The sequence below is a fragment of the Histomonas meleagridis genome, assembly GCF_020186115.1.
Source record: "Histomonas meleagridis strain 2922-C6/04-10x chromosome Unknown contig_146, whole genome shotgun sequence".
NCBI classification, from domain to species: Eukaryota; Parabasalia; order Tritrichomonadida; family Dientamoebidae; genus Histomonas; species Histomonas meleagridis.
The window spans coordinates 441,888-454,705 of NW_027150775.1; the positions used below are offsets into that span (position 1 = coordinate 441,888).

Here is a 12,818-nt window from a genome sequence, read left to right on the forward strand (position 1 = left end):
TCATTTCGATTATATTATTTGAAATGTTTCCTTTTGTTATTATATCAGTAATTTGTTGGAATAAATTACATTGTTCATTCCATTGTTTTTCATTTTTAAGTGTTTCGATTAATTTTATTATTTTATCATCTTCATTTATTTTTATAATATTATTTTGTTGTTGTACTTCTAAAAGATATTGTTGAAGTGATTTACATTGTAATAATTTTAAGTAATTTAATGTTTCGATATCATTTATGAGATTTTTTATTAAATTTTTCACTTGTGAAACAAGTTGTGCATTCGAATCTGTTAATAATGAAACAACAGATTTCAAATGTTCTTCTTCGAGTATATCATTATATGAATTATATATCGACATAAACAAATCAAATACAAATTGATGATGACTTGAAATAAAAGAAGGAGTCATATGACTTGTAATTATATCCAATAATTTCTTTAATAACTTTTCATTAAGTTGTTTTAATTCCGGTTTTGATCTTGTTTTAATTCGTAAAATGAAATCATTAAATGTTGTCACAAAAGATGAAATATGTTTCGGTGAATCAATATATAAAAGATGATTAAAATTCGAACATAAGAATTCAACATCATATTCATCATTTGGATATTTCGCTAAATTATATATCAAAAAACCTAAATCACGTAAATCCCAATTACCCGAATCAAATGATATTTGTATATCTTCTTTAAGGTCATCTTCTTTAATTATCCATTTCGTTCTTGGAATAGAAATTAAACATTGAAATCGTTTCCAGATTTCTAAATATGTTTTCCCTTCACTAAATCTTTCAAAAATCGAATTTATTAATTTCGGTTGGTTTTCTATTATTGGCTCAAGAATAGGTTTAAACATTGGTAATGATTGATCAATTTGATAATCTTTTGTTGCTTCAATATAATTATTAATTAAATCATTACATATTTCAGGTGACTTTGCTAATGTTTTTATACATTTAGTTACAAATCCGGATGATGATGGATCTTGTGCTAAGTTAAATAATTCATCGAAAATATTCCCTATAAATTCATCGATATTGGAATATGGTAATAATAATGGTAAAAGCCATGATTTAAGTTTCGAATGAAATGAAAGTGGATTCATTAACTTAATTAATTTGTTGGATATTTCATTGATTTCATTTAATGATTTCGATTTCTTTATTATCGATTTAATTAATGTACGTAATGGACTTGAGACAAGATTATTAGAATCAAAGTCACGAAGTAAATATGTTCCAATGTTATCAATAATCAAATCTATTGTTGAAAGTGAATTAATAATTTGTGTAAGTGAATGATAGCCATAGATTCGATCTATAAGTGTTGGATTTTCTTGAAGAAGGTGTTGGCATAAATGTAAACAAAATTCTGCTTTAGTATTATCACCTTTAAATAGTCTGGTTAATACTGATAAAAATAAGATATAAAGACTGCTTTTGATGTTTTGCGTAATAAACAATTTAAATTCTGTATTGTTTTGTTCAAAAAGTTCTTCGAAAAGTGAAACTGGAAGAATTTTACTTAACATGTCAACAAGAGAACGAATAAATGAAAATGTTCCTTCAAAATGTAATTGCATGTTAGCAATACGAAGAATAGATGAAGATAAAAGTGAATGAGATGTAGTTTCATGTGTAAATTTTATAAAAAGATCTTGATAATTATCAAACGATTTCATAGGTATTGGTGTTGTTTGATATAAATTAAACTTTTCTACAATTTTTGAAATTGAAACATATGCTTCTGTTGATAAAGTTGGTGGTAAATTTAAACAAAGAATTTTGACAAAATCAGTTTGGTGATTAGTAAAAAAGATATCAGACGAAAAGAAATTAATGGCATTAATGGCTATGGAAAAGTTTGGGTTTGTTGAATTCCAAAAATTGATTTCAATTGATTTTTTAGAAATTTCTTCAAATTCTTGAAGAAGTTGTTGTTTTCTTAAAAGCGTGTTAGTTTGAGATGCAAATGCTTGTATTGCAGAAGTTGAGTTAATATTAAAAAAATAATCATTAATAATTTTATAAGTTTCATGGACATTTTCCTTAAGAGATTTTTCTACACAAGAAATCATATGCTTTAAATCTTTGGTGGTTACATCAGATGAATTTAATATTTCTTTCAGACCATTCATTCTGTGCATTGAGTAACGTTCTTTCATTGAAATAATTTTTACATAAATCTTTTCTTCTTAAAAAGAAAATGAAAGGGACTCTAGCTCACCTGGGAGAGCACACGACTGAAGATCGTGAGGTACGTGGTTCGAGTCCGCGGAGTCCCATTTTTTTTATTTTTTTTGTTCCTTTTGATTATGAAATTTGGTCACTCAGGGAATAAAAGTTTAAAGTTATACGATTGCTTGTGTATTAATTTTAGATGCATGCGTGTTTGGTGTTAACTATAGAAAAAAGATAATGCGAAAGTTTTGATAAATTTGATTTCAGATTATTTATGGCATATAATAATTATGACATAAATTTTTTGGTTTTAATTATTTTAAATTTAATTTTATGTTTTTGCTTTTTGTTTGTGTAGGTATCACATGAGTTCATTTATCGAAAAAAATATTTTTTATAAATTAAATGAATGCGGCAATTCCTTTGAATAAAGCAGCCTTGATGAAAATACTAGATTCATTTTCTTGAGCAAAATGAGTCTAATTCAGCCTAAAATCCTTTTCTGGACCACGTTATATTTTGACAGTCTCTGTTAAAAAAATTTCATTGTCCCAATGTCGAGCCTTGAAGAAATATTTTCAAAACTTCAGACAGCAACAGATAATGAGACAGTAGAACAAATTACCCAAATCATCATGAACGCGTATTCAGATCCAATGACAATATTTCCTTTAATTGAACTTTTATGTACAAATCAGAATCCCTTTGTTCGTCATCAAAGTTCTATTGGTATTAAGCAAATGCTTGAAAAACATTGGCGAACATATTGTATGACACCACATGGCGAACAAATAAAAATAGCTTTATTAAATGCGCTTTCCAAAGAAAGCATTTTTTCGATTCGACATTCCATTATTTATTCGCTTGAGCCAATTTGTCAAATTAGAGAAATTCCATGGCCAGAATTAGATAATTTTGCGATTCAGCTAATACAAAGTTCTAATCCATCAGAATTAGAGATTGGAATGTCTCTTTTCGAAGTTATCATTCCATATCTTCCAGAATCTTTTATTGTTTCAAACATAGAACAAATATGTGAACGAATTGGTTTTGCAATGACATTAAATTCACCTGAATTATTAATTGCCACAATTGATTTCATGACGTCTCTTTTCCAATTATTTGATCCACCAATCCCTGAAGGCCTTAGCCAATTAATGGAAAAGCTCTTAATGGTATTCCAAATGTCACTTATCCAAAATTGGCCATTTGCATATCAAATTGCAGAATCTATAAACAAAACTATATGTACTCCACCGCGTGTCAGCTCCAAAGATCTTCTTGATTTTCTTCTTAATCTTGCTAATAATGAAGCTGTTCCTCATGAACTTCTATTCCATATATTCAACCCTATTAATACACTTGTTTCTACTCAATACAAATCAATCCGTAAGCAGCTCCCTGCATTAGTCATCACTGTTATCAAGTGCGCGGCTTACAGCCTCCAAGACGACTGCTTCAATAATCAATCAGACCTCATCTTCATAACCGACGTAATTGAGGGGATAACCGCCGAAGAAGGAGAAGATCTTTTTTATACAATCCAAGAAATTCTTAATGATTCTTCACCTAATATGTCCTTTGTGAGTCTTATTATATTTCAATTTTTCATTGATGAGATGCCTGGTGTTGTTGCTGAAAATCTTCAATTTTTTGTTGAGTTTATTATCAAGCAATATACTAATCAACAACATCACTGTATTAAAGAGGAGTCATTAGTTTGTATGCAACATTTAATCCGTATTATAAATGGTGGAATTTCTCAACATACACAATTAATCTTAAGATGTTGTTTAGATGCAATTTCTTGTGATCATGAAACTTTGGTTAATCTTGGATTGATTGCAATAGCCGAGTTAATGTCAACATTAGATTTTCCACATGAACTAATTCCACAAATCTTTAATTTATTATGTTCGCTTCTTGGGAAATCCGCTGAGCTTCAGTACAATGTTCTTTATTCCTTGACAGCCTTAACATTTGCATCTCGAGAAGACATTTTACCATTTGTCCCACAGCTAGCGACCGTTTTTGGGAATTCAGCTAATTTGAATGAAACCGTTCATCCCACACTCAAATCGATAGGAATTGAAGGCTTAGCCCGTTTATTATGTTCTCTACCTAATCGCATTGATACTATTGCAGTACCTACATTAAATTTATTAAATGAATCAACCAAATGTTCAGATTATGATGTTTTATCAAGTGTCATTACATCATTTAAACTTTTAGTTGAATCACAATTTCCACAAATCGAAAGCATATTACAAAATCCAGTTGAATTAGCGATGAAAATACTTTCAACAGAATTACCAATTATCCAAAGTGATAGTGAATATATTCCTTCCATTATTGTCTTAAAAAGTAAATCATTTTCATTCATCTCAGTATGTATCCAAAGGTTTCCGAATGTATTTACAAATTTTGTAGTTTCATGTACACAAATTGCTATTTCACATCTCGAATGTAATATTTCGATGTTACAAATCGAATGTATGAACACATTAATCATATTGACGACAACATATGGATTAAATCCGACAGAAATCATTATGCACTTATCACAACTAATTGATAATGATGACCCATATACAGTTTCAAAATTATTATCATCATTTCGTAAACTTTTATCCTTCACGACAATCGAAATTAATGCTGAACAACTTCAAGGAATAGTAAACTTTTCATATAAAGCAATGATGCATAAACTTCCATGTCAATATGATAGTTATGATAATGACATTGATTTAATTCGTTCGCTTTATAAGTTTTATTGTATGTTAGCACAAAGATATCCAAACTATTTCCCTTACGATCAATATATTAGTCATGGTAGAGCATTAAAGAAACAAAAACAATTTCAAGAACTTTCGTTTTTGACGTTACCTCTTTCATATCTATATAAAACGTTTGGAAGTCAACTTCCCGGTGTTGCTATTAAGGCAATGATTGGGTTAATATTTAGTACGATCTCTTATTGTGATGGAACTATTTCGCCATTACCAATTAAAGCAATTTACGTGTTCATTGATTTCGATTTCCAAACTTCGATGCAATTTTTGCCGGAGTTATCACATACATTAAAAATGATTCTTTCATTGGAAAATAAGGGTCAGCCTACATACGAAGAAACAAAAGTTTTTGCAATTTCATTGTTGTTTTTGTTGGCTGTAAAGGGTTGTGACGTGAATGAGTTTTTGGCTTTAATGATTTCGATAATACCTTCGAATATGTACGATGAGGCTGTGAATATTTTTAACTGTTTAATTAATTTGTCAATGAATAAATTCGAAATGTTTCAGCCGGTGTTGCAACAATTGTTCGTTGCACTGGTGAAAACTTTGGCATTGAGTGATAATAATTTGAGGTTAATGAAATTAAATAACGAAATTGTGAATGGTTTAATCGGATTATTTATGAAGTTAATGAGCGTCGTCCCAGATGCGCAGAATGTAATTCCGCAAATAATTGGGGACCAAAATGATCAACAAAGACTTGCTGCTCGTCTTTCAAAGCCACAGATGTAATTACATTAGAAAAAGTAAAACATAAATAATAATAATTTTTATTTAAATCGTTTTTCGTGATGAAATTTTGCTCAAATCTTTAAAATTCTTCATTTGTTAAGAAATGGGAAATTAACAAATGTAAAAACAAAAAATGACTTACAATATAATATTAAATTCTAAATATTATTTCCTTCTGAATTGATAATAATAAAAAAAGATATAATGATAAACACATATTTTACTTAATAACAAATTTTATTTGCCATAAAACTTTTTCCTTAGTTCATTTTCATTCAGTTTCTTAATATGTTGCACTAATCCCTCACAATGTGCCATAGCGAATTGTCTATCGCTTGATTTCAACTCATATTCACTAAACTGTGCACAATATTCCAACATTTCCAACAGCTCATCTACGCCGAAAGCAAACACACAAACCAACATATAAGAAAACAGCTCATCAAATCCAGGCGCGTCATCAACTTGATTATTTGACTGTAACATTTTTAATTTTTGTGTCACATCAGTCGTAAAAGCTAAAACGTCCCAAAACAAATCCGCAATTATAAAAGGATCACATTGCACCAAAATCACGAAGAACTTCTCAGATATCTCACGCAAAGGCCAATCAGTACTATTCAGTTTCGAAAAAGGCACATCGATATACTCAGAAGGGAAAAAAGGCGGACCAAAAACGCGAGGAGTCAAATCGAATATTTTTGGTAACCTTAACTCATGAACAGAAGAAAAAGGAAATAAATATAATTGCCAAGACCTTTCGAATATAAATGTGCGCACTCTTGTGTACATTTTCGGCGACGATTCACAGATGGCTTTGATGATGACTTCGGCATCAGGATATGTCATTTCTTGAAGGTTTTCAAGGAATCGATGAATTACGCGGCCCGAACGACGCTTCATTGATGTGATTATGCAGACCCAATCGTTGCGTGGAAGGTGGACTTGGATATATTGTCTTTGCACCTTGGAAAGAAGTGAAATTTCTTTCTCAACTTTGGTGAGATCAGGAAATGGCTGAAGAAAATTGAGAAAAAATTTGTCAAGATCAACGCTTGGGACAGCTTTATGATCGTGACAATACTTGTCAAGGAATTTAAGAAACTGTTCGCATGTTTGAATGTTGGATTGGATGGATGTGATGATTTTGGAGCAACGATTTATGTTCTTTCTGTGATAAAGTTCTTTGAGAATAAAGTTCCGACGAATATAACGTATAATATTTTTGTAATTGGAAATGAGATTGCAAAGTTCATTGATGGAATTCATATGTTTGGATGATTCTGATAAAAAATCATCAATATCATCATAGTTTTGCTTGATGATTGCATTGATGGATGACTTAATAGCATCAAGTGGAATAAAGTCACTCGGGCTTTTTGAGGTTGATATCAATGAATGAAAATCTGGAACAATTTCAATTTTTTTCCGAACTCGCGCTAAAGGTGGATTGACTTGTTTTGGTGCTTCTCGAAGATTAAATCCGAATTGATTATGTTTTTCAATGTAATTTGAATCAAAACTATTTGAAATATCTTCTGAATTCGATGTTATATTTTCTGTATTATCAAGAGGATCTTGAACAGAGGCATCATCTGAAATATCAATGAAGAATTGGTCTTTTACATTTGGTTTCATTGTTTTGTCTTGGTTATGAAAAGTGCTTTATTTCTTTTTCGAAAAAAAGTCTTTAAAAATTAAAAAAAAATATTCATCCTGTCCATTCAAATACTTATATAGTAATTAAATCAAGAATATATTTCATGAAAAAGAAAATGATTAAAAAATTTGTATTTATCAAAAACAATTTTATTTTGCAAAATTAAAATTACCTGGGTTTGTAAAGAACTCCACTGCAAACTCATTGACGTCATCAGGTTTTTCTTTTAAAACAGAATAAACAAATTCTTGAATAGCTTGATTTATTTCTGGATGTTCTCGCAAATATTTTTCATTCTCTATTCTGAGTTCATCGAGTTCTTTCTGTGAATTTTGGTTATCAGGTGCGGAGGAATGTGGTGACGACATTTGACATCAGAAACCTTTTTCAGAAGCTTACGAAAAACTCACATTTGTGAACTGCGTCAGACGATCAAATATCGATCAGTGAACGATGACATCACTCTTATGTCAAATTTGACAACGATATGTATACAATTTGGTTTATCGGGCTTCAAAACTATCAGAACCATAACCTTGGTTCCACTCCATATTTTAACAACACTGATAAAAAATGTACACAAATAAAGAATTTTCAATATATGCATTTGTTCGAAGATATCATAAAATCGATCCCAAGCCTTAAATCAGTTATATTTTACAGAATTTTTTTGACTTTGATAAAAGGTTTAGCTCATTTTTCATTCAAAAACGACAACGGTTATTATGCCCATACCAACCCTTTATCAAAGAAAAAAAAATTTTGTCTGCTCCAGAAATAGGAATAAATTCATCTTCACCTTATATTAACCCAACTTTATTGATCACTACGACACAACAAAAAATTATAATTGAACATTTTTATGAAACTTTGAATTTTTCAAGATTTTTACACCTTTGTTTTAATCTTTCAACTATTACTTACAAATTCTTCTCATATTTTTCAGATATTTTTTCTTTCTTAATTAAAAATATTTCAATAATTTTTTTGTTTGTTATTTTATTCATATTCACTTTAGATTTGATTAATATGATAAATTTTACCCATTATAAATTTTACAATAAATATAAAATTAATTTTAAAATCATTTCTTTATTAATCATTATTTATTTCACATTTTCATATACAATATCCGACCCAACAACACAAACACTTTCAGTATTGAATTCTAACGAATATTTTGGGGAAAAATAGTTCTAAAGTACAAACAAAATATATTACTCTTTCGTTGGGAGTGCTTTTAAACAAAGGAACTCATTAATGAGAGTAATAATATCAGTTGAAATTGGGAAATCAATGAATTCATTTGGAACTTCTGCATTTGGATCATGTTCATCCATAAAAAATATTACAATACCTAATTCAGTTACATCAATTGGAAATTATGCATTTAGTTCTTGTTCTAATTTAGAAACAGTTATTATTGGAGAAAATGTCACATTAATTGGAGATTCTGCATTTTCCGATTGCATTAATCTGAAGTGTATTTATTTTACAGGTTATAGATCGCCAACATCTTTCGGTGCAAATGTATTTTCTGGTGTACCAACGCAATATGTAATGACATCATATTTATATCAAAACACGACATTTGGACCACTTAATATAATCTATAATCTGGCTGATGAATGTGATATTTATCTTTGGCCAACTCTTACATTTACGAAATCAAACACATTTTCGAATACATTTTCTAAATCGAATACATTCTCTAACACATTCTCTAAATCAGATACATTCTCTAAATCAAATACATTTTCTAATACAAATACATTTTCTAGTTCGAACACATTTTCTAGTTCAAATACATTTTTTAATACAAATACATTTTTTAATTCAAATACATTCTCTGATACAAATACATTTTCTAATTCGAATACATTTACGGCTTCATTAAATTCAAGTGTATCGTATACTGTAACTATGATTCATTTTTATTCCGTTACAAATACGTATATCATCAACACATATTTATCGAACACATTCATTAGATCAAGTTCCATTTATATCGCCACCAAATTAATATTTTATAATTACACAATATATCAGTATTCGACATATTATAATATTTATACCGTATTTTATACAATAATTCATACTAAATCACAACACCAAAATATTTCAATGAATCTGTTGATTGGTATCATTTGCGGCACAATTGCATTGGTACTTATTATTGTCGGAATTGTTGTATTCATTATTCGACATAGCAAACAACAAAATTCAAGTTCAGACAAAAGTTTCGATATTTTGTCAGCAGAAGATAAAGGCGAACAAATCGAATGTGTTAAAGCTGAATTAAATGACTATGTTAATGAAGAAGACCAATGGATATAAATATTACTAAGTAACAAATTGCGAATAAGGAAATATGTTTTACATATGATATTTAATCTCCGAATTTGTCACTTTGGAATGCATGTGATCCTAGGATTCAAATTCTGTAATGTATTGCCACAACTAAAAACGCTGTTTTACATCCATTAGACTTGAATATCACATTTCATTGCTAAGAATAGAAAAAATCGTTTGTTATTCGGCAGGACACTTCGCATTAGTAGGAAAATCTGTTTTATTGAATGCATTCGAAAGTAATAACAAATTTTAAGCGATGAATTTCTTCATAATGGCATATTAATGTGACTAAGTTCAAAGCACCTTTGCTGGTGCTTAGTGCTCAGTTAACTCACATTTAGAATGCTTGTAAGCATTGGACGCTCTCTGTTTACTTATATTACAAAAATGCTTTCATTGTGGAATTGCATCTCTGAGTCTTTTGTAACGTCAAACATCGATTTGAAATAAATTTGTTGAATATTTTGAGCAAGAGAAATTTCTGATGATTCCGATCGTACTGTCACACAAATTGAGACGTTATGACGATTACATTGCATACAAAAAGTTGTGTATTCTATCAAAACGATAAACGGTCAACGATCAGATTTTATACGTTTTTTTATTTGTTATTTCCTTATAGAAGTTAATAAAAAAACATTTATTCGATAAATTTGTTTTTTCATTCTGCTGCATCAAGTATAGAATCGAAACTTTCGGTTTTCTTCTTTCCCGCACAAGAAAATGACACTAAAAACATAATTAATGACGCAACACTTACCACAAATACTAACACTGTGAGCCAAATCATTGCAAAAGCAATGTGTTGGAACTCTCTGTGCTCTTTGGAAGCCAAAATATAATTCAAATATTTGTGATCTTTCGATCCTTCAGTATACTTAACTTTTCCTGTGTCATCGTCTAGCTTAAGAGACGCAAACATTCCGACAGATGCATCGTTTGAGAACTCGGAATCAAGCTTTGTTATTGAGCCGACAACGATATTAAATGATACGGTACTAAACTTTGATGACGAAATATGGATAAGGCCTGGTCCTTTTAATGGAATTGTGTCATTTTGTTTGCAGATAATTTCAACTTCATCATTTTGAGTATAATTGAAGAAAGTAAGAGCAAGTCCCGTATCACGTGGATGTTTAAAAATTCTAACGTCTAATCGAGCGTCATCACCAAAATCAAAAAATGTTGGGTAACGACTGGGAACAGTGATCTCTTCGGCACAATAAATACAACCTGCTGTATCACCGACAAAACTTGCTTTATCTTTGTCATAACGTGCATGCCATATTGTAAAGAAGCAATTATCTGCACCTGATTGGGAACATGTGACTGTGAAGTTAGAAAGTAAAACTTGAATGCCATTTCCAGATGTCAAATCTGGAATTGACTCACTCATCAAAGGTGATGTTATTGATGCAGTGCTGGTGTATTTGTTATGAAGATAAAGAGCTGTTTGTCCTTGTGGATAAAAATCAATTGACTCTCCTTTTTCCAAAATGCAACGAGTGAATCTACTTTCATAACTGTAGTTGCCTTGGCACTTATCAATGGAATAAACGAGAGTAGGTAGAGATAGAAGCAGGAAAAACATGTTGTTCCTTCGAAAGTCAAATTGTTCAATTTTTACGTTCAGAGGATTACAACGGAGTAATCGCACATGATAAAAATCAAAATATGTCTTGGAAAACTAATATTTTCTCACTAATAACTCATTAGATTAATAAAACTCATGCGAATATAAATCATATTAAAAATGCATTTGATTTTATTAATTTTTGTATATTAGATAAAAATGAAATTTTCTATAACATAAAATCCTTTCATAGCTTTTAACGAGAGCATGAGCAGTACTTATGAAAAAAATAGTTTAAGGGAGCAAAATTTAAGATTTGGAAATAAAAAAAAATGATTTAAAAAAAAATTTATTACGAATTAAAAGAATGACAATAAGGTTTCTATGCTGTTTCTGTGATTGTATATTGACGATCTTGAAATACAAGTTTGAGATTACAACTTTCATCTGTTTCAAGCTCAAGCTCTTCAAATATCTGTGATGGCTTTTGACCGGTGCTTTCACAAAGCGTGTCAACGATTTGTTTGCAAAGAGCTTTTCGTTTTCTCCATTGTTCACATCTAGTGAAATACTGTTTTTGAATATTCGTGGCATCATCAAATGTTATACCTTGAGCTGCCTCCTCTAGTTCATCCCTTTTTGCCTTTGATTTTTCTAAAAGATCATTGCATTCTTGATGGTAATCTCTTAATTCTTGAATAGTTTTAGTGGCTAATAATCTATCTCTTCTAGCTCTCAATTCGTCAGCTTGCTCTTTAAGTGTTTCTACCCTTTTCCTTAATTCTTCCAAATTTGCATCCATTTTAGCTAATTCATCAGAACTTGCAACTTCTAACCCATCTTGATTTGCGAAATATAATTTAGTTGATTTTCCGAAAAGTTTGCATGTAATTTTTCCATTTGCTGCAAGAGCATCTAGAGCTTTTTGAACAGCAGATTTTGCAAATTCTCCATGTAATTCATCAGTTAAAGTTGTTGAGCTATACGGGCGATTTTTCTCTGATAAAACTTTTATAATTGCAGGAGATGGATCCGCTTTTGATTTTGGTGGCATCAAAAATGAAATGAACAGTGTGTAAAGTATTCAAGCAGATTTGATGGAGGAAGTCACACATATGGGGGCCGTTTACTTCAATAACGTCTTTTTAGAAATTTAAATGATAAAACACATTGAACAACACACAAATATTCGAATATTTCATTCACATTATTATGGAAAAAATTTCAAATGACACTTTTATGGAGATAGAAAAAAATTATAGTGATTTTTAAATGATTAGTTGTCAATTACATCAAATGTTTATTTTAATACACAAAATCAATATGCATAATTTTCATGAATATGTATCATTTAAAATATTTGATTTTTTCTCATTGTGTATAAATGAATAATTTGACTAATTATATAGGTCCATTTTAGAGAGTTTTTTTCCCTATCAAAGTACTTGAAAAATATATAAAATACAAATTATTTTCTCGAATTTTATAATCATTTATAGCCTTAGTAGTGAACATTATAC

At 29.8% G+C, this 12,818-nt stretch overlaps 4 protein-coding genes across 4 annotated transcripts; 1 reads left to right on the plus strand and 3 right to left on the minus strand.

Moving 5' to 3' along the window:
• Positions 1-2,737: 2,737 nt before the first annotated feature.
• On the plus strand, positions 2,738-5,710 carry GO595_001664 (importin-4; the record flags this gene model as incomplete). Its single annotated transcript, XM_067914487.1, has 1 exon — positions 2,738-5,710. The coding sequence occupies one exon, from the start codon at positions 2,738-2,740 to the stop codon at positions 5,708-5,710; it is 2,973 nt and encodes a 990-aa protein (XP_067778240.1).
• A 237-nt stretch (positions 5,711-5,947) lies between these two features.
• GO595_001665 (uncharacterized protein) lies at positions 5,948-7,348 on the minus strand (the record flags this gene model as incomplete). Its single annotated transcript, XM_067914488.1, has 1 exon — positions 5,948-7,348. The coding sequence occupies one exon, from the start codon at positions 7,346-7,348 to the stop codon at positions 5,948-5,950; it is 1,401 nt and encodes a 466-aa protein (XP_067778241.1).
• Positions 7,349-10,386: 3,038 nt separating this feature from the next.
• GO595_001666 (uncharacterized protein) lies at positions 10,387-11,316 on the minus strand (the record flags this gene model as incomplete). Its single annotated transcript, XM_067914489.1, has 1 exon — positions 10,387-11,316. The coding sequence occupies one exon, from the start codon at positions 11,314-11,316 to the stop codon at positions 10,387-10,389; it is 930 nt and encodes a 309-aa protein (XP_067778242.1).
• Positions 11,317-11,680: 364 nt separating this feature from the next.
• Positions 11,681-12,352, minus strand: GO595_001667 (homologous-pairing protein 2-like; the record flags this gene model as incomplete). The annotated part of the gene is made up of 1 exon (XM_067914490.1): positions 11,681-12,352. One exon carries the CDS (start codon positions 12,350-12,352, stop codon positions 11,681-11,683), a length of 672 nt encoding a protein of 223 aa, XP_067778243.1.
• Between the last annotated feature and the right edge of the window lie 466 nt (positions 12,353-12,818).